The sequence below is a fragment of the Ananas comosus genome, linkage group 21, assembly GCF_001540865.1.
Source record: "Ananas comosus cultivar F153 linkage group 21, ASM154086v1, whole genome shotgun sequence".
Taxonomy (NCBI): Eukaryota; Viridiplantae; Streptophyta; class Magnoliopsida; order Poales; family Bromeliaceae; genus Ananas; species Ananas comosus.
The window spans coordinates 7,630,764-7,649,831 of NC_033641.1; the positions used below are offsets into that span (position 1 = coordinate 7,630,764).

At 38.8% G+C, this 19,068-nt stretch overlaps 1 protein-coding gene across 1 annotated transcript; it reads left to right on the forward strand.

Annotated features, from left to right (window-relative positions):
* On the forward strand, nt 516-2,000 carry LOC109726807 (salutaridinol 7-O-acetyltransferase-like). Its single transcript, XM_020256598.1, has one exon. The coding sequence runs from the start codon at nt 536-538 to the stop codon at nt 1,787-1,789; it is 1,254 nt and encodes a 417-aa protein (XP_020112187.1). The 5' UTR covers nt 516-535; the 3' UTR covers nt 1,790-2,000.

Here is a 19,068-nt window from a genome sequence, read left to right on the forward strand (position 1 = left end):
TTAATGCCGGCCCAGACACCGTACAGTAAGATATACGTATCTGAGCTAATACGAGTGAGGTGAAGGAAAACGAGGGACATTTTCGTCGTATGGCAAAATATTCCGACCGAATTCGCAAAATCAAAAAAGATGGACCAATTTTGTAAAAACTAAACACTTGTAAATTTTTTATGCAAATTAGTCATTTTTTAATCTGATATTTTAATAAACAATTTTTTATTAATAAACCAGTAGAAGAGGAGGCGACAGCTCTATGAATTGCAATAGAATTGTAAAGCTCGCGCGCGTTTCTCGATATAGAATTAATAAACGCACATTTTATGGGGGTACTAATTTCTCCACTTGATGCAGCACGTGGACTCGACCGTTCCGCATCCAGTGGCAGAATAAAAGCTCCACGATGTCGAGTTTCGGAGCACCGCGCTAGCTAGTCAACCCTTTTACGATGGCGATCACCGTAGACATCGTTTCCCGCGAGACCGTGAAGCCCTCCACTCCGACTCCTCCCCAACTTCGTTCCTACAAGCTCAGCTGGATGGATCAGAACCACCCCCTCTACCACCTCCCCGTCGTCTTCTTCTACTCCGCCACCCCCTCCGCCGCCGACGACATCGGAACTTTGAAATCTTCGTTGTCGACGGTGCTCGCCAGTTTCTATCCCCTCGCCGGCAGGCTGAGCGGCAACTCCCTCGTGGACTGCGGGGATCAGGGGGCCGAGTTCTTCGAAGCCCGCGCGCCCAACGCCGACCTCTCGGAGATTCTGAGCTCCGACGAACCCGATCTCGGCGAGGTGAAGAAGTTCCTCCCTTGTAGCAAAGGCGAGGCCTCTTGCTGTGACTCTGAGCCGACAGTCATTCTCTCAGTGCAAGCCACCGTATTCCGATGCGGCGGCATTGCTGTCGGCGTCTGCATCTCGCACAAGATCGCAGACGGCCGATCGTTCTTTTCGTTTCTGCAAGGGTGGGCTGCGGCGGCGAGAGGTTCTTTCTCATCTGAGTATTCCCCGTCGTTCGACGGCGCCGCTGTTTTTCCGCCGAAGGAGAATGCAGTTCCTAATGCGGCCGAACAACCGCCGGAGAAGCCGCCGCAGGTCCATAAGCGATTCGTGCTCGGCGGGCCGAAAATTGCGGCGCTGAGGGAGAAGACGGCATCTTCGGCGGCAACGCGATTCCAGGCGGTGGCGGCGCTGGTCTGGCGGTGCGCCGTGCGGGCGCGACCCGTCGCCCGCGTAGCGGTGGCGGTGGTGGTGGCGAACACACGGTCGCGGATGGAGCTGCGGTCTCCGAACGGCTCCTTCGGCAACTGCTGTACGGGAACTCTCGCCGGCATTCCGATGGACGAGGTAGAGAATATTGCTAAATCCGACGTGACTGAGAACACAAAATGTGTGCTCGAGGAGGAGATGGGAGCGGCGGTGAAGCGAGTCGACGCGGAGTATGTGAGGCGGCTGCAGGGCGAGGACGGGTGGCAGAGGCAGTTGGAGCTGGGCTGGGAGGCGGTGCGGAAGTGCGGCGGCGCGACGGAGGCAGGGTTCGATATGAACGTCTTCAGCAGCTGGCTGCGGCTGCCGGTGTACGAGGTGAACTTCGGGTGGGGGCCGGCAGCGTGGGCCTGCATGACGCAGTTGCGGCCCAGCTCCATCGTGGTGCTGCCGCGGCCGCCCGCCGCGCGGGACCCGCAGGGGATGGAGGTCTGGGCGTCGCTGGAGCAGGTCGAGATGGCGGAACTCCAGCGAGAGCTGGAAAAGTTGGTCCCCCTGAACCCGGTCCACCACGTCACCCAGCGGTGAACCCGGATCTATGTCAGCGCAGTTGTCTTTTTTTTCTCAAATATCTATTAGCAATGCCGCGTTCGTGAGCTATTAAATAATGATCTTAATTAGTGTTATTTAAATGATGTTGATTTAAGATAGATGGGCATGAATCGCATGATTCAAAATAAAAATTATCTTTCTGGAAATAAAATATTAAATCCATCGAGCAGGAGATTATGGTTTTAAATAATTGTGCCGTACTACTAACATCATTTAATTTTCTTCCACAAATAAATTAGGGAAGGTCGCTGGTTAATTTCTTTTCCATCAATACATAAGAAAAGTCCTGATCTAATTTCAATAATCTCATTATACTCTTAGTTTTATTTAAATTTTTTTCAATAATTTTATCACACTTTTCGCTCTATTTAATTTATTTTATCATCGATACATAAGAGACATTATAATGCAAATTGAATTGAAAACTATTATAAAAACCTAATCATAAATATAAACTGATCATATTAAAATTTTAAAAAAATCATGCATAGTATAATTTTTCGATTAGAAATAATTTTACCAGCTCCCTCAGTCTGCCACACTTAAGGATCCCAGCGAAAGCCTATTCGTCCACATGCACAGACCCGCTAATATTTACATGACCATCTACTGCATGTACACACACGTCATCAACAATCAACTAACAATATTTACCAAAATGTAATATAAACGTCCTACAATACGGATAATCAGAATATTTGATACAAATTAAAACTAGCTAGCTTAAATATATGATATTCAACCAGCCAACACATAAAACCATAAATTTCTACATCACATAATTCCAATATATGAAAATAAAAGTCCAAATACAGCACCTCTCCACATATAAAGTACGTCTCCAACATATAAAACATCACATACACAATCTATTAACTTATATGAATTCTTAATGTTTGCAAGTTTTTTTCCACCTTCACTAACATGTGACCCATCTTCTTTCCTTTATCAAACCTTCAATATACATTTTAACGGTCTCACTAACCAAACTTTCAATTAATGCACTTAAATGGTCTTACTACCATCTATAATTCTATCATTTCTATTTACAATTATTCATCATGTCCTTTTTCCTTTTCTCCACTATAGTTGCAATTAATGCAAACGGTCCCACTACCAAACTTCCAATTAGTATATTTAAATGGTCCACTACCGTCTACAATCCTAACCTCTCTATCTCCAATTATTTATCATGACCCTTTTTCTGTCCCTCCACCGGATTTTCTATTCTTTACCTTTAATATATTCATCAATTCTCTATCACTCATCTTTTGCTATACATCATCGTCTCCTTCCCTCGCTCTCTCCCTCTCTCTTACTAATGCACGCTCACTTCCCCCTTCCGCCGCGGTCAGAAGGATCGTCATCACCGTCATCATCATCGTCGGGGAAGGCATCGTCGAGCCCATATCCTTTGCCAACAGTGAGAAATCTTTGGTGGATGTACCAAGTGAGATACATAAGAAAATGTTTAATGTTTTCTTATTATTAATTACTACTACGGTTTCTACCTACTGCAAAGTGCGGGCCGCTTCACTAGCAGTATATTATTACAGAATAGTATATTTTTATTTATAAGTCAATATGACCGGGGACAAATTAGTTCAATAATTTTTGGTAAACTAAAGAAGAATACTTTTTACATAATTCATGAATATATAGTGCCCAAAATAATATTGACAATTAAAATATTTATAATAATTTCATAATTTTAAGTGACACATTGGAAGTTATCCCAACTGACAAAATTTATATTGGATCAGAGCAAGTAATTTTAGCTAAATTGTCAAGGAAAAGACTCTCTTGAGCTAAATGGTCACTCCCACCCTTGGCCTTTCATCCTTCACACGCGTCTCGCCTCACAAGACCCTTGCTCGCCTATGTTGAAGGTCGTCAAAGAAAAAGAACAGCAAGTCCACTCCGACCACGTTGGTGATGGCAAGCATTAGTTTAGATTATTCCTTAACATACTCCTTAAATGTTTCCGTATGTTTGAGCCGTTAAAGTTACCTTCACGCAAGATATTTGATGTGCTCTAGGTAGAACTATATCTTGAGCTTGCGCACGAAGTCCTCCCATAACTTTAGCTCGCATTAACCCTTCTCAGCCTCTGCTGACCACTACTGCCACCACAACATCGCATCGTCGATGAGATACATAGAAGCAATTTGGATTTTATCCTCCTTGTCTCGATGCGATGAGATACATAGAAGCAGTTTGGATTTTATCCTCCTCGTCCTCCAACCTCAGCGTCTTGAGGTAGCACTCCATGTACTATAGAAAGCTGTCAATTTTCTTCCCATCGCATGTGCCCCTGAAGCATTGGGGCACAGGAACGTGGATATTCGGGGTGTGCACCTTTTGTGTCTCAATGCCATTAGCCACCTTCTTGGGGATCATCACTCGCATCTTGAGGTTCTTAACCTTGTAGACCTTGGTGACAAGTCCTCTACCAACATTTTCCAATCGTCCTCTTGAAGGGAGAAGTCACTATGGAACTACTCGAGTTGATCACAAAAAGTTGCCATGGCAGTTGCGATGTTATCCTCTATGGCATATAGTCCATATCCTCCATCATCCCCACATAATGGGATAGGACGAAGTCCCCTTTAGTTTTAATTTTGTCATTGATTTAATGAAAAAAATTAATAGAGGTATAATAAAAAGAGAAAAATAAAATCATAAAGTACTAAATTGTTACACGTTAAATCATAAAGTATTAGAGAAAGTATGAAACTACAGGAGTGATATGTGAAATTTTTCCTTGGTTAATTGATGCTTCACTACAACCACAAGAGCTTGGGAGGCCCAAGCTCATATAATGCAAGAGAGTGGTTGTGGGCTTGTCTCCCCACCCACTTCCATTACTATTTATGTTACTTTTGCTGCTGTTTCTTTTTTAATTCTTTTTTTTTGGTTTAGTCCAGTCCGCATGCACAGCTAACTTTCATTTCAGCAACCACTTTATTAAGCACTCATTTAAATAAAGAAAGGAAATAAAAAAAAAAGGGTTATATATATAGGACGCCTTTTGTTAGGAAACCTTTTCAAAAACCTGCATATAATACATTATTATTATTATATTATTATTATTATTATGCATGATTCCACATGGGACACCTGTCTTATGTTTCAGGGCTTTCCACACAGCCTGCGTGGGACACAGTTGCTATTGCCAAATCAGTTTGATAGAAATCGAAACAACTTACTATTTAGAGTAGTTTGGTTTAAGATTTATAATATTTGATTTTATATTAGAAACAACGAGTATGTTACTATCTTACCAATTCACTTGGGTAAGAGATTGTTAAAAACTAATATTTTTATTAATGTAGTACTATAATTATCATAATGAGAATATTTCTTAGCCCATGATAATCTAAAATTTCTGTCATCTAACCGTCTAGAATGATTCCACTACTTCACTAACGGCCTTTCATAAGTATCCAATTTAAGCTAACGATAAATTTAAATATTTTCAATAGACAATATGAATAGTTATCGAAATATTATGAACTACGAGGCAAACAGACCCTCAACATTAATATACCTCGTCACATGCACGAAACATAGATGATCATACATATCAATTATGATACAAAATATGATAGAACAACTAAACGAAAAAAAAAAAAGAAAAAAAAAAAGAAACTTTAACCTATTAAATGATAGATGGCAAAAATCAAACATGTACATGGTCTCTTACAATTGGGGGTTCAAAATCCGTATTATTGTTTGCTATTTATTATTGTCTAAAATAGGCCTAATTTTTTGTCGTGTAACAATTGATTCACGAGACTACTAAGTTGATTTCGAGAAGCCCAACAAGCGGAGCTGCAATTCACAATAGGCTTAGCGGCAAGGGGCCGAACAATAAACCTAATGTCTAGAGAAATTGACTCAAATCGAAGCATATGAGCATTGTGGTTGAGCTCTTAAGTGCGGTGGGCATGCGTCTTTTCTATCAGCATGTGTTTTTGGATAGTTGATTAGCATTTACGATCCACAAGTAATATCAGAGCTAGTAGCGTGAGTTCGATTTTTACATATTGTATTAACAATACGAGAGTAGGGAGAATTTTTGTAATTACTGTGACTAAGCCCGATAGATATATGTGCCCTTTATATCCATACGTACTTTTGGGATAGTTAGTTAGTGCATCCACAATTACTATCATCTCCACTACCAACCTGACCTAAATCCAATGAGAATCTCTAGATTTTGATCCTAAATCTCGAACCAATAGCTTAACCTGTAAAATTCACATCCAAATCTTGCCAATTGACACTAGAGAAGTTAGTCAGCCTTGTTAGACTCATTAAATAATCTAAAACGATGTAAGAAGAGTGTTGAATATATAATATTAAATTAAAGACCGTTCTTCAATAGTTTAACCTTTTAAAGAATATAAATACATACATATATTAAGAAGAGTGCTGAATATATAATATTAAATCAAAGACCGTTCTTCAATAGTTTAAGCCTTTAAAGAATATATATACATACATATATGAATTTGGACTCCTCTCTCCCATTCTAACTATGAGAAATTATTACATGCACCATTTTTATAAATATATTATATGAACTGATTTATTTTTTTAATAACAAATATAGTAAAATTAAGGCATGAATTAATGGTAGCTAGCCACATCTCCAATAAAATTTTTTGATGCACCCATTGCATCATAAACCAACTCTAAAATATGTATCAAATATAAATTTCTATATTACAATAAATTATTTAAATATTTTATATTACATATATTATATTATATTATATTTTATATTTTAATTATTAAATATTTTATTAATCATCTAATATTATGAATGATTTTTGCAGTATTGGTATTCACCAGATACAAGCAAAAATTTTTCATCTCTGTTAGAATTATGTGTGTACCATATTAAATATTCTCTGCATCAGGTGTATATGTGTACATACATCGCATGCTTAAAACTTTTCAATAGAGATTTTAAAGTTAATTCATCAAACATTAGACTTTGTAGATTAGATATACTTAATTAAATTTTGATGTCAAAATATTAGTCATCTAATATAAGTTGGCGGCGCATGGAATATTGATATACACCAAACGCATGTAATCGTTTCTTCTTTCTCCAATCAATTTTAATAAAGTAAAGACACCCTCACATGTTCTTCAATTTGAAAGAAGTTCTCCAACTGTAACTTTTTAATTAAAAAATTTATTTATAGATCTATCAAAACTATTAAGTTTGATTAAATATTAATAATAAATATTATTCTTAAAAATGTGTGAGATCCCTGGTGTTTGACTGGAGGCTTGTCGACAGCTCTGGAGAGTGTCGGGACAGCTCCGACTCGCGTTGGCGTCAAATAGGCGCAAAACGGACTCCGTGCGACGCGAGGGCAGCATTCTGCGAGAGAATCTGCGAAACAACAGGATTTTCTGCTCGCTGTACCGGTACAAGGGCAGGCTGTACCGGTACAACCATCGCAGGACTGCTTGTTGTACCGGTACAAGGGGTTGCTGTACCGGTACAAGATGCTCGCACCGAATTTAGCTGCTCTCGGGTTGGCTCTTGTACCGGTACAGGAGCCCGTGTACCGGTACAAGAGGGTAGGTAGAGGGCTAAATGTGTAATTTTATCCCTCGTTTGTATCACCCCTCACTCCCCTCTATATAGCTTCGTGTAGAGAGAGTGAGAGAGGTCTTCTAGCTGCTTTTATCCATCTCTCTAACTCCCTCATCCGGTTGAAGGCAAGAGGGAGCTCGGATTCGTCGCCGACGTCGCGCCGCGGAGCCGTTCGAGCATACTTCCGTCGTCGTGTTGCTGCGAGGAGGTCGGGCGAGTTGTTTTTTTCGCCATCTTTGACGTCGTGCTGCTTCAAGGTACTGGTTGTCGTATTTTTACCTGTGGGCATCCCTCCAAGTACTTCAATTTCATCATTTTCGGGCTCGGGTGCCACTGCTGCAGATTTCTTCGTCGACTGTCGGTATTTTGGCTCGTTCTCGACGTAGGAGCATCGGATTGCGACGAGACTTGGCTTGTTGGATTCAGGACTTCGAGAGGAATCCACGAAGCCCTTACTTGCTGGATTTGGTGAAGGTTAGCTTGGTCGAATCCCTGTTGTACCTCACCGCTGAAATTTCTGGACTGAATTGGTGAATTTTGTTGCGTAGAGCTCGAGCTTAGGCGATTTCTGTACTCGGCGGGTTCCGGGTGATCCAGCAGGTTGCTCTACACCAGGAGGAGTCCCTCGCTGCCAGGGATTAGCTTTTTGGTGGGTTACATCGGCTTTATTCCTAAGTTCTTATTGGTCGACATGTATAGATCTTGATTTCGGTAATTAATTTTAGCTCAAATTCATGGACTATATGTAGATTGTGAAATCTGAATTTTGAAGCATGTTTATTTTAAATTAAGTAGATTATACATATTGAACTTGGAAATTGAATTAGGAGAAAACTTGCGATTTGGACCTGTCACCTGTATAAACTGCCTAATTTAGCTCTAGAAGCCGTTAGAAAAGTGTACTGTCGCAGTATTGTCGAGACGAGTACTCCAGGTAGTTTAGAATATATTTACACTCGTGCTGGTTCGCCGAGTGGATTTTTACCGGGTCGTTCAGGTTATTTCGGACTGTTGGGTGCCGTCAGAGTTGACGGTGGACCCGTATCGCCTTTTTGGCGTCAGATTGTGCCGAGGGCACGTTACCTGTTGGTTGTTAGACCAGTTTAGAGTCGGTTTCTTGACTTTGGCTTTCCAGAGCCTGTTTGAGCTCGACAGAGATACGCTGCATACTCGGTTGGGTAGCGCCCACGAGTGCCACTCCGGAGTCAGGCTTGTGCTTTTGCGTTGGTGTCGCTCATGCCAGTTGGACTTGCTCTCCACGGACCAGTTAGAGTGGATAGAGCCCGATAGTCGCAACGGGGCAGGGACGGGTGTATTCACAGTCCCAGGGACGGGTATACTTACAGTCCCGATTTAGATTGGGTCAGATTTGACATTTCCTACAGTTGGTTAGTGTAGAGCATGATAGTGTAGTGGATGATAGCGGTAGAGTGTACTTTCTGCTTTTCCTTCTATCATTGCTCTCTTCTGTAGACTTAGTGGGTGACCGATGTCGTTTTGGGCGGTACCCACTGAGGACTACTTGTTTTTACAGTAGTTCTCACGCCCAGTTGTTACTTATCTTTTGCAGAGCCACTGGTGCCGGCTGCTGCATCTTCCGCCGATCAGGATCGAGGCAAGGGCGTTGCGAGGTAGAGCCCTACCCGACAGTCAGAGCTAGAGGCTTTCCCCTTCTGCAGGTAGTTGTTGTTTTGGAGTTTATGTACATAGTTATTTAACTCGCCAGTGCGAGTAGCCTTGTATTTTGGATTCTAGCTATGTATATGAAACTCAGATATTTAGTTTTTTTTTTTTTTTTAGCAGCTCTATGCTACTGGTTGTAGTATTATTTTTCTATAGGTACTTTGACGCTTCGTATACAGGGGAAATTCCTTTGTATACGGCGGATTTGTCGGCGTGCCCGGGAAACGAGACATCTGGAGTGTGACAAAATGTACATAAGACTACCTAATAGATTTTTTTTATATTTCTTAAGTTACAATATTTTCAATCTTAAAATTTAAATAATTATTTATTTTAATTAATTGAAATATTATCTATCCACCACGAAAGTGTTGCTCTATACTAGTAACAATTATTATTATTTTACATTATTACGAGACAAGGCAAATGTTTTAACAGAGCTACTCATTGTGATTGGAAGAAGCCATAGGGTTAACACTCGAGAGTTAATTCATGGATTTCCACGTGATCTCATGTGGATTATAATTAATTAAAACACATGTCTGTATATGATAATGAGTGGGAGGCATGCACTGAATTTGTAAAATAAATACATGTTGATCTCCTCCTCTCTTTTTTTTTTTTTTGGTTGATTGATCCAATGACAAAAATATATATATATTTCATTCGTATAACTCAAAAAATAGTCCATAACTTTATAGGATTTATTAACTCAAGCCTAGCTATCAACAATAAATTAGATGCATGGAGCCAATGAGATTATTGGTTATTTTATGATGTAGATTTTCCATCTTACACTTGATCTGAAGTTATGAGAAGAGTATAATACGTACAAGCTAGCTACCAATCACCTACTAGCTAGAATTTATACATTTCTGAGTTGTTTATTTTCTTTTGGATTCTGCAGGGTTTTGGGATGGAGATTAGATCGATATTGCCAAAATAATAATTGCTATTATCAAAGTATATAATTTGTATCTAATTATATTTTAAACTTTTTTGCTCTGATAATAGTAGATATTACGCTGGCAATATCTGTTCTTTTTTCGAATGCCGCTATTAATATGAAACAATTATTGTTCTCCAAATGTTTGAGTTGTTATATAACAATAATTTCCAATGAAATAATTTTGTTCATCAAAAGCTTAAGCTGTTATAAAATCATATTTTTCATTTTATATTCAGCACTTCCAATTACGTCCGAACTAGATACATTTTTATGGTTCTAAAATATAGGCTTGAATTAAATGCCAAAAAATTAATAATATTACGAGTCTTGCAAGACTCAAATTTACAACTGCTGCTCTAAATATCATATTAAATTATATAAAATAATTATTGTTCTCAAAAAACTAGAATATTGTTTTTAATTTATATATTCAATGGTCACAACTCCAGATTATCCAAGTTCATATTAGAAAATTGCGTGCGAATAAACACAGCAAAAAAGAAAATCAAACAAAGTTAATTTTAAAAAAATTTGAGATCTAATCTCAAAATACCATGCATCCCTCATATTGTTTATTATTAAAAGAAGAAAAGGAAGATTTAATCTTCACCTTTACGCGAATAGATCTTCACCGCAATCTGATGATTGTGCATGGAATTGATTCTCTTGAAACTGTACAAGCGTCCGGTCTCTACAGGTATCAATATGAGATTACCGATTTGATCGATATCCTCATCGGGGTGCTAGCTCTTTTACAGAGAACGTCTTTCTTTCTAAAGGATTAAAAAAAAAAAAAGAAACATGAGAAGAGAAATGACGGCTAAGATTTTCTAAAAACTCACATATCTTATAAAGAGGGATATAACTTCTTTTATAATAATATAATTACTATTAAGGATAAGAATTTATTTTTATCATTTTCTTAATTAGTTTAATTGATTAAATACTAATTTAAATCAACTTGAACTCAATCCTAATTTGATCAAATCAAATTAATAATACAATATTTGCACACAAGTTCTCTCACAACTTACTAACCGTTAATAATTAAGTCCTTTCTTGCAATATTTGCACTTTAATATCATTAATTTGTAACAATTATATATTAATCCAATTATCAACATATTGATAGTTATATCCTCTGACGACTCAAAAATCGCGATCCAACTATTTGATGAGTCGCAGTATCTTATGTGTGTGACCCATAGGTTCTATTCTATCTAGTTTTGATCACTATCACTAATATCATTGAAACTCTTTTTAGTGGGTCGGAACAATTCCAACTCAGCCCAATGAGAACTATCGATCATCCAGATAATTTTCATAAGTCTCACAATCCACCAATGATGCCTAACAGTATGTAGTGGGATTATAATAGAATGGAATACTGAATCTCTTTGTGTAGTTATCGTGTGATACAATTTTGTTACCATGAGTCCCGACTAGACGGAGGTCTATGGAATAGCTCGTCAAACCCCATCGTCTGTCATATGTCAAATTTCCATAACCAAGATTTTCTAAACTCGAGCTAACGTTCATATCTGCCAAGGGAGATAAATTTCATAAAGTGCACACTTTATTCGTACAATGAACTTATTGCAGCCAATATGTACTGCAAGTGTAACGACCCAGCCCACTAGCAATAATAACTCGTTGGGGCCAACACCGGCCCAAAATGCTTAAGCCTAGTTATTATTACTAGTGTCTAAGTCTCTTATAAACCCAATGACAACTTCTTTCCCACCCGATGTAGGACTATTGGGGTGTCACAGGCTCCCCCCGTTAAGGCCCTGACGTCCTCGTCAGTCCAATCACACACACAGCCCAAGATCACTAGGCGATGTGAGACTCGTCTCGCTACCCTGTCATCCAGACCCTGGCTCAGCCGAGACTCGCCACACATGTCCAGCTGGTGAACCGGCTCTGATACCAAATGTAACGACCCAGCCCACTAGCAATAATAACTCGTTGGGCCCAACACCGGTCCAAAATGCTTAAGCCCAGTTATTATTACTAGTGTCTAAGTCTCTTATAAACCCAATGACAACCCCTTTTCCACCCGATGTGGGACTATGACAACCCCTTTCCCACCCAATGTGGGACTATTAGGGTGTCACAGCAAGAACCCGAATGATTAGAGACTAAGTATATGTACAGTCAAACTACAATAACCTCATTGTAAATAGCCGAGATACCGTAAGTCAAAAGATCAGTCACACTACTGCAATATTGAGTAAGTCACTGACGAGTGAGTAGATATCCAAGTGACTTCTCGCTTTGGTCACGCTCGATATTCTTGTTCTCTAACAACCATCTGTATATTCGCTCTAGTGTCCCGACACTGTTGACTCGAGACTCATCTATCTAAAAAGGGAAATGACTTATACAGGATCAATCACCGTCCTCGTGATAATTTATCGATCGGGAATATTTAGAAATTAACTATCAATAACACATATCTCAAATTCTCAACTCTTCAGAATACGTGTCATCATCTTATTAATTTCTTGAACGATTCATGAACACATACACAACATAAATAAAAATAAGAATCCAAATTTATTTATAATATTTTAAATCAAATATAAATTTATCTCTTAAAAAGAATAAATATATAGGCCTAGTTGGCTTTTAGGGGATGCATCTAACAGTTAAAGCATTTATTCTTTGTTAGAGGGGGCTTAGAAATTCAACCTAAGATTTAAAAGGTAGGAGTGCATTTATTGTTTTGGTTAGGAGTAGATCGAAATATAAATATATATATTATTGCTTTGATATTTGACACAGTAATATGGATGATATTCAAATATATTAACTCCTCCAATGAGCATCATATGGAGAATATTAAAATAAATTAATTCATTACAGGGATATCAGCTGAATCAACATCTCCAAGATGTATTAAAAGTAGGAAGCCACTAAAGAATGAATGTGTGGAGTGGGCTGGTATGCTTATGGAAGCACGGAGTCCTTCATGCTTCCAAGTTGTTTTCGATGTTCGGACTTTTGAATCGACGATCGGCTCCGTTAAAGTTGATCTAGAGTATTTGAAGTACCTAAAAAATAAATTTTGTAATTTTTCGATATCATTTGCCTAGTGATCGAAGGGGCTCAAAATCAATAATTTTAACGGCCGTGGTGAGCCGGTTGCAAGTTTAACGGTGTAGAAATATCGAAATCGCATGAAATTTTGATAGAAAATTATTTATACCATATAAAACAAGGTCAATAACTTTGATCTAAAATTTTAATGTCATATCATCATATTTTGTAAGATTTTTATTTTCAACCGTTGATTTTGAGCCACTTCGATCACTAGGCAAATGATATCGAAAAATCGCAAAATTTATTTTCTAGATACTTCAAATACTCTAGATCAAGTCTAACGGAGCCGATCATCGATTCGAAAGTCCGAACATCGAAAACAAAGTGGAAGCACGGAGCCCTCCGTGCTTCCATAAGCATCCTAGCCGCACTCTGAATGTGTGATCTAACAACAATTTCTGATTTCGTAGCATTTTACAGTGAGTTATAATTTAATTTTATTGTAAAATTACTTAGATAGTTTAAATCACAATAGAATTTTGTGCTTTATTTCTAGGTTAAAATACATAAAACTCTTTTGTCAAAACCCGATTTTGTACTTTCTCTATTTGTCATTTAAAAACCTACACTTCGCCTCTTTGTAAAATGAAAAATATTCACTTCACCCTCTACTGTTAGTAATCCGTTAGGATTCCGTTTATAAAATATTATTATATAATTTTTTATGCCAAAAATACCCTCAGTCTTTTTTCCTGTGAACATGATGAGGGGCAAAATGGAGGGACAAAATAGTCATTTTATCATCACAGTTCACACCGTACCCCCTGTGAACATTTTTCGTTTTATAATGGGACAAAGTATAGGTTTTTAAATGACAGGGGATAAAGTGAAAAATCCGATTTTGACAGAAAAATTTTCTGTAATTTAGCCTTATTTCTATCAAAAAGATACTTGAATATTAATACACATCCAAATTTCATTATCTGTCCTATATTGAATTTTGTTTTCCTTTTTTGTTTTGTGGAAAATGTTTATAGAAAATATTTGGTTATGCGAATCCAAATTCATTCGACGACAATATTAGTACATGCTAGTACCTACTTCAAATAGATTCTGCTTGTAGCACTTAGTACATGCTAGTACCTACTTCAAATAGATTCTGCTTGTAGCACTATATATCCATATCTATCGAAGCATTTGGTATAACAGAATGTCTTTTTGAGCTTCTATTGTGATTAGAATCTGAAATGAAATTTTAAACTCCAAAAGCAGTAACTCTAATCCCCAATACTTTTAATTCCACTTGCGAGAAAACTCTTTTTTGGAAAAAAAAAAAAAACTATAGTATAGTCCTTCTAATAGTATTACCATTCGAAAAGTTATTCGTAGCGAAACACTAAACCCTACAGCATAGGCCATACAAGCATTTGGGATATTTCTATTCATTAGTCCATAGCTGACTTGGTACACTAAATTCATCGAATACTTCTAATAACTGCGGCTGAATGTTTACTCCATGAACGTTGCTCATTGTAGTTATCCAATACCAAATTGACTGTCCCTAGCGCAAGTGGCAAAAGGCTCGATGGTTGGTATTTGAGATGATCTCAAATTCAAATCCTAATTGATTCATATTTTTAGCCAAATTTATTTTTAAATAAAATAAACGAAACGAATAGCGTACTACCTATCTCTAAAACAACGTTATCCAACACCACCACACCCTCATCATGCCCAGGGATCTAATGATATCTAGCACGCTTATCCAAGTACAAGAGTTACAGCATGCCCTGCTCTCATTTGTGCGCAAGCAAAAGCTGTACCAATTCTTCTTTCTTTGGGTAATTAAACTGCATGAGTAGTCCCTCTACCATGATCACTATGATGCACCCTGGTCTTTATCCTTAATTTTCAGTTGAATACTTTTGTGTTCTTAAACTTTCGTGTAGATCATTTGATCGTGCTTAAGAATGTGTTTACTAACAAGTTATCATGTAGTTACTTAATATGCTATAGACTTTCAAACTGTTTTTTCATAATAAAATAAAATCAGCTGACAAGTGAAATACATTTTTCGTGAAATGTGTTATTAAAAAAAGGGAAAACTTCAAACCCCCCCCCCTGTGGTTTCACACTTTTTCATTTTAGTACCCCGTGGTTTAAAGTGTTTCAAGTTAGTACCCTGTGGTTTTTCACTTTATCACTTATAGTACCATGTGATTTAAAGTGTATTAAGTTAGTACCTTGTGGTTTTGCACTTTATCACTTTAGTACCATATGGTTTTAATTTTGNTCTTATCAATTTCATTTTTTTTTCCTTAAATCAGTAATAAATTTAAAATTAAAGGGTACTAAAGTGAATATTTGATAAATCTAGATTGGTATCTGAAGTTTTTTGTATATAATTTAATAAAATATTAACGAAAAAGCTACCAAAAAATGATGGGGGAAGGATTTGTGATCCACAGTGATACATCGCACAGTGGTTTGGGCTGTGTGTTGATGCAGCATGGTAGGATAATAGCTTATGTTTCACGGCAATTGAAATGAGAATTTTTAGAAATAGCAATTTTGAGCTAAGGACTTTCAGGGTCCGGACCCTGGACCCAAGGTCCGAACCCACTGCGAATTGCGAAAAAACGGCCTACGGTGTCCGGACCCTACAGCCAAGATTCGGACCTTGCGCGAAAAATGCCCAGTTCAAGGGGTTTTTGGCAATTGTAGCTTCTCTCCTTTTATAAAGTGAGCTTCCCAACCCTTCTCTCTCATTTCTCTCATTCACACACAAGAGAAAAAGATAGGAGAAACCCTTCTCTTTCTGCTCACTTCCTCTCTCTTGATCTCTCCCAAACTTAGGGTTTTGGTGGAGAAGAAGCTCGGGAACGCATGGGGAGCGATGGATCGAGCCGTCGAGTGCTTGGTGGTTCAGCATGCCTTCGACTCAAGATTCGCGTTTGGTTAAAAGTTTAGGATTTTGGATTAAATCCTTTAAGCATGATGTTCTAGAGATCCCTAGATTATTCTAAGCTAGTTAATCATGTTTCTCCATGAATTTGGGAAGTATTTGGAGAAATGGAAAATCTAGGATTTGAAATTAAGGGTTTTCGGGTTTTAGGGTTTTGAACCTAATTGATCTCTTAATTCTCTAATTGAAAGATAGAGGAGAGCCCCAGACAACTCTAGGTTGGAAATCGGTGAGCATTCTGTGGTCGATTTCGAGTTCGAGTCGAACCGGACAACGTGTGCCGCGGGAGCCCGATTGTAAGTGTCTATAAGCAATCGGAAGCGTTGTGAGGTGGGTTGTGCTTCACCGAAGTGATTAGGTCACTTCCATGCCAAAGAGTGAAGTATGATTTTGGTATTATTGTTGATGCATGTAATGGTAGTTTAATTGCAATTATGAATGCATGAGATAGATGCTAAGATACATATTGACTACCATTGGATAAAACTATAGGCATATGGACATATAGGATATGTATATATGTATGTCAAGATGTGAATATTGAACTTGGGTCGATAAACTCTAGGAAGATTAGAGAACTCGACAAGTGTAGCATAAAAATTATGAATCCAAGGTGTGGATGTAACGACCCAGCCCACTAGCAACAATAACTCGTTGGGCCCAACAACCGGCCCAAAATGCTTAAGCCCAGTTATTATTACTAGCGTGTAGGTCTCATATAAACTGATCGGAATCAGCATCCCATCTGATGTGGGACTATTGGGGGCGTTACAAACTCCCCCTGTTTAGACCCTGACGTCCTCGTCGGCTCCAAAGCAGATCACAGACAGACAGACCAGGACCATTACCAAGCGATGTGAGATTCTAGAGGTGGTTCCTATGGGTTCAAGAGGTGGCTCCCACCAAACCCGTTGGTGTAGCACTTTGTCCCACATAGCACTTAGTTCTCACACTTCCGGCTGGTATTCGGCTCTAATACCAATTGCAACGACCCAGCCCACTAGCAACAATAACTCGTTGGGCCCAACAACCGGCCCAAAATGCTTAAGCCCAGTTATTATTACTAGCGTGTAGGTCTCTTATAAACCCAATGACAACCCCTTTCCCATCCGATGTGGGACTATTGGAGTGTCACAGACTCCCCCCGTTAAGACCCTGACGTCCTCGTCAGTCCAATCACACACAGCCCAAGATCACCAGGCGATGTGAGACTCGTCTCGCTAGCCCGTCATCCAGACCCTGGCTCAGCCGAGACTCGCCACACATGTCCAACCGGTGAATCGGCTCTGATACCAAATATAGCGACCCAGCCCACTAGCAACAATAACTCGTTGGGCCCAACAACCGACCCAAAATGCTTAAGCCGAGTTATTATTACTAGTGTCTAAGTCTCTTATAAACCCAATGACAAACCCTTTCCCATCCGATGTGGGACTATTGGGGTGTCACATAGCGCTATCTTTGGTACTCCTTGCGGTAGCATCTCCATTGTCGTCGTCGTTGACGATGAAGTGAAGCTCTCTTTAGCTTTTATTTCTACAGATACAACTAATAAAATAGTTGATTAGTAAAGGAATTAATAGATAATTATCAGAAACACAAAAAATAAGATTAATCAAAAGGCATTTGAAAATCAAAAAATATATTTTTTTACTCTAAAAAGATTCAACTACTAAATAAATGTTCTAATATTATGTATTAGAAAAAGATAAATTCTCTAACTCAAGATTAAAATTAATAGTATTCGAAATGGCAAAATATCACTCACATGAATTAAAAAATATTATTTAATCAGAGAAAAAAGATTAATTAAAAGATTATTATTTTGGGTCGTGCCGGGCCAGAGGGTAGACAATTTGGGCCTGGCACGGCCTGGCCCGAAATTAAATTCGGGCCCTAGCCATTTTTGCCCCGAAAAATGTGGGCCGTGTCGGCACATTACACCCCTAAGTGCAAGTATGTAGACCGAGGGATCTGAAGCAAGTACAGATAATTAATATGTGGCAAGTAGTTTTAACTATAGTTAGTTAATTCAGATTCGGCAAAAATTCAGTATGGGTATAATTCGGATAAAATTCGTCTTTTATGTCACGCCCTGGATTACTATGTTCTCCAGTCTCGCCAACAGATCTGTGGTACACATAGAAATTTTTCGTGTATATGAAGTGATAGCCGTACCTACAAACAAATAGGAGCTACTACAAAAGTATAGAGCCACTAAAACTGAAACATATACATATATATATGCAAGGAAAATGCCCACTGTACATACAAGCTCCAAGCACTACCAACTCTCAGAGCAAAAACTAAAAAAACTCCACTGTATGTAAATGGCACAACCAAAAATACCTCTGATAGTAACTCCTCTAGTATGGTGCACGATAGATAGGGATTTAGCTCACAACTCCCTTATCTTGATCAGGAACAGAAGCAGTAGCAGTAGCCACAGTCGAAGGTTCTGCAAAAAGGTGGCAACAAATGGGTGTGAGAACTACTGCAAAACAGAGTAGTCCTTAGCGGGTACCGTCATCGATCCCAACGGCCTGTCCACTATGCTACAGTACAAGTATGAAACTGATAGATACAGGGTAGTAAAACAAGCTGAAAAAATCTACAGCTATATGTCACTATACTACCGCTATCCAAACCATACTTTCTGTAGACATAGACATACAGCACTAGCTACAACAGCCAGTCCAGCCTGCTCCCAAATTGCACCACACACCACCTACGGGGGTGGTCGGTCCAAGAAAACTGCCAAAACAGAACAGTTGCGACGTTAATGCAAGAAAAGCCTCACTCCGGAGCGGCACTCGTGGGTGCGACCCAACCGAGTATGCAAGTGTGTCTTTGTCGAACTCAATCAGGTTTACACAGGCTATAGTCAGTACACATGGGTCAAACTGGTCTAACACTAAGGCTCAAGTGCCTTCGACACAAACTGATACAAGATATGGGAATCTGGGTCCACCGTCAACGTCGACGGCACACGA